This window comes from Oncorhynchus masou, unplaced genomic scaffold (genome assembly GCF_036934945.1).
Source record: "Oncorhynchus masou masou isolate Uvic2021 unplaced genomic scaffold, UVic_Omas_1.1 unplaced_scaffold_1184, whole genome shotgun sequence".
Classification (NCBI taxonomy): domain Eukaryota; kingdom Metazoa; phylum Chordata; class Actinopteri; order Salmoniformes; family Salmonidae; genus Oncorhynchus; species Oncorhynchus masou.
The window spans coordinates 15,861-32,663 of NW_027001609.1; the positions used below are offsets into that span (position 1 = coordinate 15,861).

General features: G+C 47.5%; 1 protein-coding gene across 2 annotated transcripts; it reads right to left on the reverse strand.

Moving 5' to 3' along the window:
* Positions 1-328: 328 nt before the first annotated feature.
* Positions 329-16,598, reverse strand: LOC135529557 (CUB and zona pellucida-like domain-containing protein 1). 2 transcript variants are annotated; one of them, XM_064958229.1, is made up of 9 exons: positions 15,635-16,596; positions 14,014-14,155; positions 10,094-10,237; positions 9,180-9,238; positions 8,570-8,760; positions 7,759-8,159; positions 7,327-7,426; positions 6,730-6,928; positions 329-6,362 (listed from the first exon to the last, which is right to left on the reverse strand). In XM_064958229.1, the coding sequence occupies exons 1-9, from the start codon at positions 15,894-15,896 to the stop codon at positions 6,232-6,234; spliced, it is 1,629 nt and encodes a 542-aa protein (XP_064814301.1). In that variant the 5' UTR covers positions 15,897-16,596; the 3' UTR covers positions 329-6,231. The 2 variants fall into 2 exon arrangements, with proteins under 2 accessions (XP_064814301.1, XP_064814302.1); XM_064958230.1 differs by lacking the exons at positions 329-6,362; positions 6,730-6,928 and adding an exon at positions 7,136-7,236 and having other exon boundaries at positions 15,635-16,598.
* Between the last annotated feature and the right edge of the window lie 205 nt (positions 16,599-16,803).

Consider the following 16,803-nt stretch of genomic DNA (forward strand, 5'->3'; position numbering starts at 1 on the left):
AGACCACATGGTGTGCATGAAATGAATAGATTGTATATTTTTTATGGGTTAAAGTATCATTTTGAAAAGTACTAGTTTTCCATCTTTATTTCATGTAACGGGGTTGAGTTGGTCAGCTCCACCATCCCCACCTGACTTTAAAAAAACAACAGAATACAGATATAAAACAATGTGATTACTTGCCTGTTTCTGTACCATGAAGATGGAAATTGTTAAATGATGTCACTTCCTGTTAATGATGGCACATAAAGGGGGGACTGAGCATTTTTATTAGCAGAGTTTGGTTGGTGTGACGGGGTTGAGTATAGACTGAGGGACAGAGGTCAAATTGTGTCATTTTAATCAATAATCATGTATTTATTTGATAAAAATACATCCTCAACAAAACAACACACATCTGTTTACATTAATGGAAGAAGTTGTTAATTATGTGCACATTTTCATATTAATTTCCCAAATAAAAATGATGTCAAACGCCTGGGGGACATGACACAATTCTTAGTGTCAGTTAAAAAATACGATTTTTTTTTTTTATAATAAGGTTTAAATTAATACTATATTTATTTCAATTCATTATACTGGACATTTCAATGTTTATACAAAATCTGTTAACGTTTCATTTCGGTGACCCAATACTTGAAATGTAATATAAAAAGTCAAAGGGACTGAAATATTACCCCAGCCCAAGAATGACCCACTTGTATTCATCACTGAACTGTGTCAACCACAGAAGGTTGGTGGCACTTTAATTGGGGAGGACAAGTAATTGATAATGTCTGGAGAGGAAAAGGATGGAATGGTGTCAAATACATCAAACACATGGTTTCCATGGATTCCCTGCGTTTAATGCCATTCCATTCGCTCCGTTCCAGACATTATTATGAGCCGTCCTCCCCTCAGAAACATCCACTGATGTCAACTTATTTACAGTTGAGTTTTACTCCAGTAAACATGGATTAAACAAGATGAATTGTGTAAACAACAAGGAATTTACTCATTTAAAAAACATCTATAAATCATTTATTTGCATTTGGCCTATAGGTCTACATTTCCTAAGCAGAATGTTAATCAAAGGACTCCTGCTCCATTGATGACCACATGTAACAGGGCAGCCATGTTGGATCATGCAGGATGTTAATAAAAACACTTCTGCTCCACTGATGACCACATGTAACAGGGCAGCCATGTTGGCTCATGCAAGATGTTAATCAAAGGACTCCTGCTCCATTGATGACCACATGTAACAGGGCAGCCATGTTGGCTCATGCAGGATGTTAATCAAAGGACTCCTGCTCCATTGATGACCACATGTAACAGGGCAGCCATGTTGGCTCATGCAGGATGTTAATCAAAGGACTCCTGCTCCATTGATGACCACATGTAACAGGGCAGCCATGTTGGCTCATGCAGGATGTTAATCAAAGGACTCTGCTCCATTGATGACCACATGTAACAGGGCAGCCATGTTGGCTCATGCAAGATGTTAATCAAAGGACTCCTGCTCCATTGATGACCACATGTAACAGGGCAGCCATGTTGGCTCATGCAGGATGTTAATCAAAGCACTTCTGCTCCACTGATGACCACATGTAACAGGGCAGCCATGTTGGCTCATGCAGGATGTTAATCAAAGGACTCCTGCTCCACTGATGACCACATGTAACAGGGCAGCCATGTTGGCTCATGCAGGATGTTAATCAAAGGACTTCTGCTCCACTGATGACCACATGTAACAGGGCAGCCATGTTGGCTCATGCAGGACATTAATAAAAGCACTTCTGCTCCACTGATGACCACATGTAACAGGGCAGCCATGTTGGCTCATGCAGGACATTAATAAAAACACTTCTGCTCCACTGATGACCACATGTAACAGGGCAGCCATGTTGGCTCATGCAGGATGTTAATCAAAGCACTTCTGCTCCACTGATGATGTAACAGGGCAGCCATGTTGGCTCATGCAGGATGTTAATCAAAGCACTTCTGCTCCACTGATGATGTAACAGGGCAGCCATGTTGGCTCATGCAGGATGTTAATCAAAACACTTCTGCTCCACTGATGACCACATGTAACAGGGCAGCCATCTTGGATCATGCAGGATGTTAATCAAAGCACTTCTGCTCCACTGATGACCACATGTAACAGGGCAGCCATGTTGGATCATGCAGGATGTTAATCAAAACACTTCTGCTCCACTGATGATGTAACAGGGCAGCCATGTTGGCTCATGCAGGATGTTAATCAAAGCACTTCTGATCCACTGATGATGTAACAGGGCAGCCATGTTGGCTCATGCAGGATGTTAATAAAAACACTTCTGCTCCACTGATGACCACATGTAACAGGGCAGCCATGTTGGATCATGCAGGATGTTAATCAAAGCACTCCTGCTCCACTGATGACCACATGTAACAGGGCAGCCATGTTGGATCATGCAGGACATTAATAAAAACACTTCTGCTCCACTGATGACCACATGTAACAGGACAGCCATGTTGGATCATGCAGGACATTAATAAAAACACTTCTGCTCCACTGATGACCACATGTAACAGGGCAGCCATGTTGGATCATGCAGAATGTGAATCAAAGCACTTCTGCTCCACTGATGACCACATGTAACAGGGCAGCCATGTTGGATCATGCAGGATGTTAATCAAAGCACTTCTGCTCCACTGATGACCACATGTAACAGGGCAGCCATGTTGGATCATGCAGGATGTTAATAAAAACACTTCTGCTCCACTGATGACCACATGTAACAGGGCAGCCATGTTGGATCATGCAGGATGTTAATCAAAGCACTTCTGCTCCACTGATGACCACATGTAACAGGGCAGCCATGTTGGATCATGCAGGATGTTAATCAAAGCACTTCTGCTCCACTGATGACCACATGTAACAGGGCAGCCATGTTGGATCATGCAGAATGTGAATCAAAGCACTTCTGCTCCACTGATGACCACATGTAACAGGGCAGCCATGTTGGCTCATGCAGGATGTTAATCAAAGGACTCCTGCTCCACTGATGACCACATGTAACAGGGCAGCCATGTTGGCTCATGCAGGACGTTAATCAAAGGACTTCTGCTCCACTGATGACCACATGTAACAGGGCAGCCATGTTGGCTCATGCAGGACATTAATAAAAGCACTTCTGCTCCACTGATGACCACATGTAACAGGGCAGCCATGTTGGCTCATGCAGGACATTAATAAAAACACTTCTGCTCCACTGATGACCACATGTAACAGGGCAGCCATGTTGGCTCATGCAGGATGTTAATCAAAGCACTTCTGCTCCACTGATGATGTAACAGGGCAGCCATGTTGGCTCATGCAGGATGTTAATCAAAGCACTTCTGCTCCACTGATGATGTAACAGGGCAGCCATGTTGGCTCATGCAGGATGTTAATCAAAACACTTCTGCTCCACTGATGACCACATGTAACAGGGCAGCCATCTTGGATCATGCAGGATGTTAATCAAAGCACTTCTGCTCCACTGATGACCACATGTAACAGGGCAGCCATGTTGGATCATGCAGGATGTTAATCAAAACACTTCTGCTCCACTGATGATGTAACAGGGCAGCCATGTTGGCTCATGCAGGATGTTAATCAAAGCACTTCTGATCCACTGATGATGTAACAGGGCAGCCATGTTGGCTCATGCAGGATGTTAATAAAAACACTTCTGCTCCACTGATGACCACATGTAACAGGGCAGCCATGTTGGATCATGCAGGATGTTAATCAAAGGACTCCTGCTCCACTGATGACCACATGTAACAGGGCAGCCATGTTGGATCATGCAGGACATTAATAAAAACACTTCTGCTCCACTGATGACCACATGTAACAGGGCAGCCATGTTGGATCATGCAGAATGTGAATCAAAGCACTTCTGCTCCACTGATGACCACATGTAACAGGGCAGCCATGTTGGATCATGCAGGATGTTAATCAAAGCACTTCTGCTCCACTGATGACCACATGTAACAGGGCAGCCATGTTGGCTCATGCAGGATGTTAATAAAAACACTTCTGCTCCACTGATGACCACATGTAACAGGGCAGCCATGTTGGATCATGCAGGATGTTAATCAAAACACTTCTGCTCCACTGATGACCACATGTAACAGGGCAGCCATGTTGGCTCATGCAGGATGTTAATCAAAAGCACTTCTGCTCCACTGATGACCACATGTAACAGGGCAGCCATGTTGGATCATGCAGAATGTGAATCAAAGCACTTCTGCTCCACTGATGACCACATGTAACAGGGCAGCCATGTTGGATCATGCAGGATGTTAATCAAAGCACTTCTGCTCCACTGATGACCACATGTAACAGGGCAGCCATCTTGGATCATGCAGGATGTTAATCAAAGCACTTCTGCTCCACTGATGACCACATGTAACAGGGCAGCCATGTTGGATCATGCAGGATGTTAATCAAAGCACTTCTGCTCCACTGATGATGTAACAGGGCAGCCATGTTGGCTCATGCAGGATGTTAATCAAAGCACTTCTGCTCCACTGATGATGTAACAGGGCAGCCATGTTGGCTCATGCAGGATGTTAATAAAAACACTTCTGCTCCACTGATGACCACATGTAACAGGGCAGCCATGTTGGATCATGCAGGATGTTAATCAAAGGACTCCTGCTCCACTGATGACCACATGTAACAGGGCAGCCATGTTGGATCATGCAGGACATTAATAAAAACACTTCTGCTCCACTGATGACCACATGTAACAGGGCAGCCATGTTGGCTCATGCAGGATGTTAATAAAAACACTTCTGCTCCACTGATGACCACATGTAACAGGGCAGCCATGTTGGATCATGCAGAATGTGAATCAAAGCACCTCTGCTCCACTAATGACCACATGTAACAGGGCAGCCATGTTGGCTCATGCAGAATGTTAATCAAAGCACTCCTGCTCCACTGATGACCACATGTAACAGGGCAGCCATGTTGGCTCATGCAGAATGTGAATCAAAGCACTCCTGCTCCACTGATGACCACATGTAACAGGGCAGCCATGTTGGATCATGCAGGATGTTAATCAAAACACTTCTGCTCCACTGATGACCACATGTTACAGGGCAGACATGTTGGATCATGCAGGATGTTAATCAAAGCACTTCTGCTCCACTGATGACCACATGTAACAGGGCAGCCATGTTGGATCATGCAGGATGTTAATCAAAGTACTCCTGCTCCACTGATGGCCACATGTAACAGGGCAGCCATGTTGGATCATGCAGGATGTTAATCAAAGCACTTCTGCTCCACTGATGATGTAACAGGGCAGCCATGTTGGCTCATGCAGGATGTTAATCAAAGCACTTCTGCTCCACTGATGATGTAACAGGGCAGCCATGTTGGATCATGCAGAATGTGAATCAAAGCACTTCTGCTCCACTGATGACCACATGTAACAGGGCAGCCATGTTGGATCATGCAGGATGTTAATCAAAGCACTTCTGCTCCACTGATGACCACATGTAACAGGGCAGCCATGTTGGCTCATGCAGGACATTAATAAAATCACTTCTGCTCCACTGATGACCACATGTAACAGGGCAGCCATGTTGGATCATGCAGAATGTTATTCAATTCATAATACAGACAGTAGGAAGAAGCAGGAGTTAAACTGGTCAAACAAGTTGTAGGAGACATTTGGGCCAAACCTCTACAGATGTTGTGTGGTTTTTAGCTGTTCTGTCTTTGTATATAACATTTAATTTGTACACTAGAGGGCACTATATGGGTCAAATGTGTATAGGACAGGCTACAGTAAATATATATATATATACACATCACAGGAGGTTGGTGGCACCTTAATTGGGGATCACGGGACCATGGTAATGGCTGGAGTGAAACGAGTAGAGTGGAATCAAATACCATTCACTCAATTCTCTCCATTCCAGACATTATAAGCTGTGCTCCCCTCAGCAGCTTCCTGTGATATATGAACACCTGCAATCCTACTGGTGCTCGAGTGGCTATTAAGAACTTTTTACCTGGTCAGCCAAGACACATTGTTATAATCGGAGTCATCGCTAAGTACGTTTACGGATTAATGCGTATTCTTGTATTGATCTCAAGAGACATTTCATCGTTAAAGTCAGAGACCACTTTTCAAATGTTCAATATTTCCCACCATCCTTCTTTCTATAATGCAGACTATATGTGAAAGGATGGCTGCCATGGGACTAAGTCTCAAATGTTGTCAGGGGCTGGTATTTAACGCCTGATGTTTTGGACTTGTAGAGCATCACTCCGCACAGCATGGCAACGGCTGCTACGATACACCCAACCATCAACCCCATGTTCACGTTGGTCACTGGAAAGACAAGAAAACACACAAACACCTTTTTTTTAACACAGACACTATTTGTGAAACAAAAAAACACCTGTTTATGCAGAGATGTTATTTCCTGTTGAAAAATTCCACTGTCGAGGTCCTTCCTAAATGAGTAGTCATTTAGCAGACTCTCTCTTAACCAGAGCAACTTACACTAGTGGTTCATCCTCATGGATTTTCTTCTTAATGGTCCCTTGTGGGATATGAACCCACAACCCTGGCATACCAACTGAGCTACAGAGGACCATTGATAATATACTGTAATATACTGTATCGTCAACAACACAACAACATTTGATTTGTCGCTCATCTAAAGCCACAGCCATTTCCCTCAGGGTTAGCTTACCTGAGCTCTCTGAACTCTTTCTCAGGCGCAAAGGACCCTGGGAGATGTGGCGTTTGGCCGTTTGCATGGCGGCCTCTCTCTTGCGGTGGTGGTGGTGGTGACCAGCAGGCTGGGGGGAGGTGGAGTTGACGCAGCCCTGGGCACACCGGGTGTTGGGGTTCCCAGCCTCACACAGGATCACTGAACAGCTGATGTACACCTATAGCCAGAGGGTTCAAAGGTCACTGAACAGCTGATGTACACCTATAGCCAGAGGGTTCAAAGGTCACTGAACAGCTGATGTACACCTATAGCCAGAGGGTTCAAAGGTCACTGAACAGCTGATGTACACCTATAGCCAGAGGGTTCAAAGGTCACTGAACAGCTGATGTACACCTATAGCCTGAGGGTTCAAAGGTCACTGAACAGCTGATGTACACCTATAGCCAGAGGGTTCAAAGGTCACTGAACAGCTGATGTACACCTATAGCCAGAGGGTTCAAAGGTCACTGAACAGCTGATGTACACCTATAGTCAGAGAGTTTAAAGGTCACTGAACTGAGAGGATATAACCCTTGATGTGATCCTTGAATGATGCAGCAATCTGCCCCCATTTACCTGGTCATGCATTCCGATGAATTTGAAAGCTTCCATTCCGAACTGGAAATGCCTCTGGTGACGCGGTGAGAAGATTTGAACCGTCTCGTCCACAATGCACCTGGTAAAAAAACACACAGGTAAAACCCAGAGTACAGTAAATATGTAAAGTACATACAGTAAGTGCAGTATAACAATCTTTTAGTCTGGAATATTCCCCAGCATCTATTATCATCTCACAGTACTGACAAGTGTCCACCCTGAGGTTGATGAATGCCTCAGTGTTTATATTTTAATATATATGTGTGTGTGTGTTTCCTTGCTCTAATCACCATTACTATTATTATCATTTTGAATGTTATTGGTGATGTATTTATCTCACTTTGCTTTACCAACAGGAGCCTTGCTACTCATGCTAATAAAGCTGATCTGAATCTGTGTGCTCAGTCTCACCCGTTTTCTATGATGGGGTAGGTGGGATGGTAGTCGGGGTTGTCGTACGGCGCCGCTCTGCAGGACTCCACGAAGAGCTCAGTGTTGTTCACAGTGGACACGGCCTCGATGTCCATGTAGATCATCTGCTTCACCTCCACGTCTATCGGGTAGTCACGGGGATCCACCATGTTGGCGAACTGGCTGGTCTGGTAGAACTCGAACTGATAGGTGAACGTGCCGAAGCCTTTCTCCAGCACCGTGATGCTGTCCCTGTGTGCAGTGAAGCCCAGGGACACGTTGCCACGTTTGGCGTACTGGCAGTAGAACTGAAACTCCACCTGGTGGTGCCTGGTGATGATGTCGTTGGGGTTGTCGAAGGTGGTGATTTGGTTCTTGAAGATGAGGTTGTCGTCGTCCTCCTGGATTGAGAGAGATGGAGAGGAAAATCATCTAGACAGTTACATTTGTGCGCACTGAACTTTACACACATTACCAAGATCAATCGTTTCAGTTTTGATATTGCCGTGAACCTCTTGGGGTTATGAGTGAGCATGTTGGTTTCTCTTTTGATGCAAAACTGTTCTGAGGGAATATCTTCCCACAGACAGCATAAATCCACCCCTCACCAAAACACTACATCTTGACCGTCTCTCTGAGGAAACCAATTCAAGATCTGTCAGCCAAGCTGGTGCCTTGGGGTGAATATCCCCTCGAACCAGGTTCAATATAGAGAACGCAGACAGACACACAGGAGTGAATGGGTCTCACACAAAGAGGAATACTGTACATGTGTCATCCCACTATAATATTGACATCTTGGAGGCCTCACCTCTATCTGAGTGCCACAGGCATTGAGGGGGATGACTCCAATGATGTGGGTGCTGTTAGAGAGGCGTTGCAGGTCGCAGGCAGAGTTACTGGGATCGTTGAGGCGGAGGTGGTCCTCGTGAATTTCAGTAACAGAGGACTTCTCCACTTCTACCGTCATCTTGGTCTCGTCACACACCACCTTGGCTTTGACTGTCACGGGAGATATTTTCTTATTGTTGTATTTCTTCCTATCTTTTGCATAAATGTCTTAATCAAAACAATCCGACTGTGACCCATGATTTGAGTTGGTTGGGCTCATTTCGAGTTTCATTTTTATCTTTCCTTCATGTTTGGTGATTTCAGATGTGTTGTCTAGGTATAGTATGTATCATACAGTATACACAGCTTCATCTGTTATCAAAGTGCACAATTATACAATCACACGCCACACCATATTGTCCAATCACACGCCACTGCATATTGTCCAATCACACGCCACAGCATATTGTCCAATCACACACCACAGCACATAGTCCAATCACACACCACACCATATTGTCCAATCACACACCAGAGCATATTGTCCAATCACACACCACAGCATATTGATAGTGGAAGAATGTACAAACCCTTTCTGCGTCCGACCTCCACCACAACACACCTCATCTCAGATTGATAGACACTAGATCTGAAAGTGTTAGAGAAGATCAGGGTGAACAATGGCACAATATTATTATTACATGTATTATTAGTCTCTCTCGCTCATGTGAAATTAAATATCATAAAAAGAGGAAACTCCAGAGGGAAGTAGCACAACATACAGGAAGTAGCAGAACGCACAGGAAGTAGCAGAACGCACAGGAAGTAGCAGAACATACAGGAAGTAGCAGAACACACAGGAAGTAGCAGAACACACAGGAAGTAGCAGAACATACAGGAAGTAAAAGAACATACAGGAAGTAGCAGAACATACAGGAAGTAGTAGGACATACAGGAAGTAGCAGGACGTACAGGAAGTAGCAGAACATACAGCAAGTAGCAGAACACACAGCAAGTAGAAGAACATACAGGAAGTAGAAGAACATACAGGAAGTAGCAGAACATACAGGAAGTAGCAGAACATACCGGAAGTAGTATAACGTAAAAGAAGTAGCAGAACACACAGGAAGTAGCAGAACATACAGGAAGTAGAAGAACGTACAGGAAGTAGCAGAACATACAGGAAGTAGCAGAACACACAGGAAGTAGCAGAATGTACAGGAAGTAGAAGAACATACAGGAAGTAGCAGAACACACAGGAAGTAGCAGAACACACAGGAAGTAGCAGAATATACAGGAAGTAGCAGCACATACAGGAAGTAGCAGAACACACAGGAAGTAGCAGAACGTACAGGGAGTAGCAGAACGTACAGGAAGTCACAGAACATACAGGAAGTAGCAGAACATACAGGAAGTAGTAGAACATACAGGAAGTAGCAGAACGTACAGGAAGTAGAAGAGCAGTTCTGGTGATGTTTCTAGCATTATAAAACATAAGACCTACCCAGAAAGCCCCTCAGTGATGAAGCAAATGGGGAAATACTCCCCCAGATTGTCCCGGATGGGTGTCCACCGGATGACAAACTCCCCCTGGGTAGTCATGTGATTGGTGATGTTCAGAGGTCCACTGACAATGACATCATTAATCCTAGAAAGGAGATAAAACGGAAAAGGTAAATGCTAAGTGGGATCCTCGGATGACCCAACCCTGAATCCGAACCCTAACCTTAACCTCTCCCCTAACTTAAACTACTGTACACATCAATGATGTCGCTCTTGCTGCTGAGGATTCTCTGATCCACCTCTACCCAGACGATACCATTCTGTATACTCCTGGACCCGTCTTTGGACTCTGTATTAACTAACCTCCAGATGAGCTTCAACGCCATACAACTCTCCTTTGGTGGCCTCCACCTGCTCTTAAGAAACTCTGGGGGCGCTATATCATTTTTGGATAAAAAGACGTGCCCGTTTTAAGCGCAATATTTTGTCACAAAAAGATGCTCGACTATGCATATAATTGGTAGCTTTGGAAAGAAAACACTCTGACGTTTCCAGAACTACAAAGATATTTTCTGTGCGTGCCCTAGAATGTGAGCTACAGGCAAAACCAAGATGAAACGGCATCCAGGAAATGAGCAGGATTTTTGAGGCTCCGTTTTCCATTGTCTCCTTATATGGCTGTGAATGCGAGAGGAGTGAGTCAGCACTTTCTGTCGTTTCCCCAAGGTGTCTGCAGCATTGTGACGTATTTGTAGGCATATCATTGGAAGATTGACCATAAGAGACCACATTTACCAGGTGTCCGCCTGGTGTCCTGCGCCGAAAATGGTGCGCAAAAGTCAGCTGCAAGTATTTTTCCACAGAATTCAGAGAAGAATGCAGGCTTCCACGAACGATATATCAATGAAGAGATATGTGAAAAAACACCTTGAGGATTGATTCCAAACAACGTTTGCCATGTTTCGGTCGATATTATGGAGTTAATTCGGAAAAAGTTTGACGTTGTAGGTGACTGAATTTTCGGTTCGTTTCGGTAGCCAAATGTGATGTACAAAACGGAGCGATTTCTCCTACACAAAGACGCTTTCAGGAAAAACTGCACATTTGCTATGTAACTGAGAGTCTCCTCATTGAAAACATCCGAAGCTCTTCGAAGGTAAATGATTTTATTTATTTGGTTATCTGGTTTTTGTGAAAATGTTGCGTGCTAAATGCTACTCAAAATGCTAAGCTAGCTTAGCATACTCTTACACAAATTAGTGAATTGCTATGGTTCAAAAGCATATTTTGAAAATCTGAGATGACAGTGTTGATAAGAAAAGGCTAAGCTTGAGAGTAGGCGCATTATTTTCATTTTATTTGCGATTTTCAGAAATCGTTAACGTTGCGTTATGCTAATGAGCCTGAGGCTTTAGTCACGATCCCGGATCCGGGATGGGGAGTTTCAAGAAGTTAAATGCAAGTAAAACTAAGTGCATGCTCTTCAACCGATCGCTACCAGCACCTGCCCACCCGTCCAGCATCACTACTCTGGACGGTTCTGACTTAGAATATGTGGACATCTTCAAATACCTAGGTGTCTGGTTAGACTGTGAACTGTCCTTCCAGACTCACATAAAGCATCTCCAATCCAAAATGAAATCTATAATCAGCTTCCTATTTCGCAACAAAGCATCCTTCACTCATGCTGCCAACCACTGCGACCTGTATGCCCTCATTGGCTGGCCCTCGTTTCATATTTGTCGCCAAACCCACTGGCTCCAGGTCATCTATAAGTCTCTGCTAGGTAAAGCCCCGCCTTATCTCAGCTCACTGGTCACCATAGCAGCACCCACCCGTAGCACGCGCTCCAGCAGGTATATTTCCCTGGTCACCCCCAAAGCCAATTCCTCCTTTGGCCGCCTTTCCTTCCAGTTCTCTGCTGCCAATGACTGGAACGAATTGCAAAAATCACTGAAGCTGAAGACCCATATCTCCCTCACTAACTTTAAGCACCAGCTGTCAGAGCAGCTCACAGATCACTGCACCTTTACACAGCCCATCTGTAAATAGCCCACCCAACTACCTCATCCCCATACGGATATTCATTTCTTGCCCCTTTGCACCCCAGCATCTCTACTTGCACAATCATCTTCTGCACATCTATTAATCCAGTCTCTATCACTCCAGTGTTTAATTGCTATATTGTAATTACTTCACCACCATGGCCTATTTATTGCCTTACAGACTTTTTTATTGTGTTTTTGACTGCATGTTTTGTTTATTCCATGTGTTGTTTGTGTTGCATTGTTTTGCTTTATCTTGGCCAGGTCGCAGTTGTAATTGAGAACTTGTTCTCAACTCGCCTACCTTGTTAAATAAAAGGTGAAATATATGTATATTTTTATTTAAAAAAAAACTTTACCTAACCTTAACCCTTTACCTTAACCGTTTTTAAATTGCAATTTATGTGGGGTGACATCAGAGTTGGACGTCACAAGCATCTCACTTAGCAAAGAGACAGCCACACCAATCCAGATCATTCACAGAAAATACAATATACTCTTAATTGGAAAACTCTTGGTTTTCTTAGAACTTTTGGTGAACTTATACAGTAGGGTGACATAAGCAAAATAATTGATTGCAGAAGAAAATATTTGTAATCGCTGAAAAAGTACTACAGGTGATAACATTTTTAGATATAGCCAGGATGTGTTGTTAAAATCAGGACTAAACTGTTACAGCCAGGATGTGCTGTTAAAATCAGGACTAAACTGTTACAGCCAGGATGCACTGTTATAGCCAGGATGCACTGTTATAGCCAGGATGCACTGTTACAGCCAGGATGCACTGTTACAGCCAGGACTGCACTGTTATAGCCAGGATTCATTGTTACAGCCAGGATGCACTGTTACAGCCAGGATGCATTGTTACAGCCAGAATGGACTGTAACAGCCAGGATGCATTGTTACAGCCAGGACGGACTGTTACAGCCAGGATGACCTGTTACAGCCAGGACGGACTGTTACAGCCAGGACGGACTGTTACAGCCAGGATGCATTGTTACAGCCAGGACGGACTGTTACATCCAGGATGACCTGTTACAGCCAGGACGGACTGTTACAGCCAGGACAGACTGTTACAGCCAGGATCTATTGTTAAAATCAGGACTAAACTGTTACATCCAGGATCTATTGTTAAAATCAGGACTAAACCGTTACAGCCAGGATGACCTGTTGCAGCCAGGACGCACTGTTACAGCCAGGATGACCTGTTACAGCCAGGACGGACCGTTACAGCCAGGACAGACTGTTACAGCCAGGATCTATTGTTAAAATCAGGACTAAACCGTTACAGCCAGGATGACCTGTTGCAGCCAGGACGCACTGTTACAGCCAGGATGACCTGTTACAGCCAGGACGGACCGTTACAGCCAGGACAGACTGTTACAGCCAGGATCTATTGTTAAAATCAGGACTAAACTGTTACATCCAGGATCTATTGTTAAAATCAGGACTAAACCGTTACAGCCAGGATGACCTGTTGCAGCCAGGACGCACTGTTACAGCCAGGATGACCTGTTACAGCCAGGACGCACTGTTACAGCCAGGATGACCTGTTACAACCAGGATGCATTGTTACAGCCAGGATGACCTGTTACAGCCAGGACGGACTGTTACAGCCAGGACGGACTGTTACAGCCAGGATGACCTGTTACAGCCAGGACGGACTGTTACATCCAGGACGGACTGTTACAGCCAGGACGGACTGTTACAGCCAGGATCTATTGTTAAAATCAGGACTAAACTGTTACAGCCAGGATGACCTGTTGCAGCCAGGACGCACTGTTACAGCCAGGATGACCTGTTACAACCAGGAGTTCAAGCACTAGAAATATAATCCTGGGTACAATACTGTATTATAGACTATCATGTCTCTTACGTTGAGTGTGTAGCCTCGGCCTTGACCCTGAACTCCAGCTCTTTGTTGACCTCGGCGTGGAGATGTTCTCCGTTGTGTGGTGTCGGCTGCACGAACCTGGGCAGGTACATACCCTCATCGCAGGACGGAACACTAGAGTCCACTGAAGTGGAAAAGAACACAAACGTACACAAGTAAAGGCCAATACTTCACAAATAAATGCCATGTTTGATGTTGTTTATAGAATAAATATGTCCAATCCTCCATCCAGGGGGAGGCAGGTAGCCTAGTGGTTAGAGCGTTGGGCCAGGGGGTGGCAGGTAGCCTAGTGGTTAGAGTGTTGGGCCAGGGGGTGGTTGTATAGTGGGCCAGGGGGTGGTGGTAGTGGGCCAGGGGGAGGTGGTAGTGGGCCAGGGGGTGGCAGGTAGCCTAGTGGTTAGAGCGTTGGGCCAGGGGGTGGTTGTAGTGGGCCAGGGGGTGGCAGGTAGCCTAGTGGTTAGAGCGTTGGGCCAGGGGGTGGCAGGTAGCCTAGTGGTTAGAGCGTTGGGCCAGGGGGTGGCAGGTAGCCTAGTGGTTAGAGCGTTGGGCCAGGGGGTGGTTGTAGTGGGCCAGGGGGTGGTGGTAGTGGGCCAGGGGTGGTGGTAGTGGGCCAGGGGTGGTTGTAGTGGGCCAGGGGTGGTTGTAGTGGGCCAGGGGTGGCAGGTAGCCTAGTGGTTAGAGCGTTGGGCCAGTGGGTGGTTGTAGTGGGCCAGGGGTGGTGGTAGTGGGCCAGGGGGTGGTGGTAGTGGGCCAGGGGGTGGCAGGTAGCCTAGTGGTTAGAGCGTTGGGCCAGGGGTGGTTGTAGTGGGCCAGGGGGTGGTGGTAGTGGGCCAGGGGGTGGCAGGTAGCCTAGTGGTTAGAGCGTTGGGCCAGGGGGTGGTTGTAGTGGGCCAGGGGGTGGTGGTAGTGGGCCAGGGGGTGACAGGTAGCCTAGTGGTTAGAGCGTTGGGCCAGGGGGTGGTTGTAGTGGGCCAGGGGGTGGTTGTAGTGCGCCAGGGGTGGCAGGTAGCCTAGTGGTTAGAGCGTTGGGCCAGGGGTGGTTGTAGTGGGCCAGGGGTGGTGGTAGTGGGCCAGGGGGTGGTGGTAGTGGGCCAGGGGGTGGCAGGTAGCCTAGTGGTTAGAGCGTTGGGCCAGGGGTGGTTGTGGGGTGGCAGGTAGCCTAGTGGTTAGAGCGTTGGGCCAGGGGGTGGTTGTAGTGGGCCAGGGGGTGGTTGTAGTGGGCCAGGGGGTGGCAGGTAGCCTAGTGGTTAGAGCGTTGGGCCAGGGGGTGGTTGTAGTGGGCCAGGGGTGGTGGTAGTGGGCCAGGGGTGGCAGGTAGCCTAGTGGTTAGAGCGTTGGGCCAGGGGTGGTGGTAGTGGGCCAGGGGGTGGTGGTAGTGGGCCAGGGGTTGGTTGTTGTGGGCCAGGGGGTGGTGGTAGTGGGCCAGGGGATGGTTGTAGTGGGCCAGGGGGTGGCATGTAGCCTAGTGGTTAGAACGTTGGGCCAGTAACCAAAAAGTTGCCCTGTTTAATCCCCGAGCTGATTTGCCTAGTTAAATAGGCAAAGGTTCAATAAAAATAAAAAATCCAATGCATTGTTAACCATCAGAAGAGGAGTCTCTCACCCAGAAGAGAGAACTGCAGAGGGAGTTTGCTGAGGGGAGCAGTGGAGGGATACAGGCTTCCTGGGGTGGTGGTGGTCCAGGTGGTGGTGGTAGTGGGCCTGGTGGTGGTGGTAGTGGGCCTAGTGGTGGTGGTAGTGGGCCAGGGGGTGGTGGTTGTAGTGGGCCAGGGGGTGGTGGTAGTAGTGGGCCAGGGGGTGATGGTAGTAGTGGGCCAGGGGGTGGTGGTAGTAGTGGGCCAGGGGTGGTGGTAGTAGTGGGCCATGGGGTGGTGGTAGTAGTGGGCCAGGGGTGGTGGTAGTAGTGGGCCAGGGGGTGGTGGTAGTAGTGGGCCATGGGGTGGTGGTAGTAGTGGGCCAGGGGGTGGTGGTAGTAGTGGGCCATGGGGTGGTGGTTGTAGTGGGCCAGGGGGTGGTGGTTGTAGTGGGCCAGGGGGTGGTGGTTGTAGTGGGCCAGGGGGTGGTAGTGGGCCAGGGGGTGGTGGTAGTGGGCCAGGGGGTGGTAGTGGGCGGGGTGTTGGTGGTGGTAGTGGGCCAGGGGGTGGTTGTAGTGGGCCTGGTGGTGGTAGTGGGCGGGGTGTTGGTGGTGGTAGTGGGCCAGGGGGTGGTTGTAGTGGGCCAGGGGGTGGTGGTAGTGGGCCTGGTGGTGGTAGTGGGCGGGGTGTTGGTGGTGGTAGTGGGCCAGGGGGTGGTTGTAGTGGGCCTGGTGGTGGTAGTGGGCGGGGTGTTGGTGGTGGTAGTGGGCCAGGGGGTGGTTGTAGTGGGCCAGGGGGTGGTGGTAGTGGGCCTGGTGGTGGTAGTGGGCGGGGTGGTGGTGGTTGTAGTGGGCCAGGGGGTGGTGGTAGTGGGCCAGGGGGTGGCAGGTAGCCTAGTGGTTAGAGCGTTGGGCCAGGGGGTGGTTGTAGTGGGCCAGGGGGTGGTGGTAGTGGGCCAGGGGGTGGCAGGTAGCCTAGTGGTTAGAGCGTTGGGCCAGGGGTGGTTGTAGTGGGCCAGGGGTGGTGGTAGTGGGCCAGGGGGTGACAGGTAGCCTAGTGGTTAGAGCGTTGGGCCAGGGGGTGGTTGTAGTGGGCCAGGGGGTGGTTGTAGTGCGCCAGGGGGTGGCAGGTAGCCTAGTGGTTAGAGCGTTGGGCCAGGGGTGGTTGTAGTGGGCCAGGGGGTGGTGGTAGTGGGCCA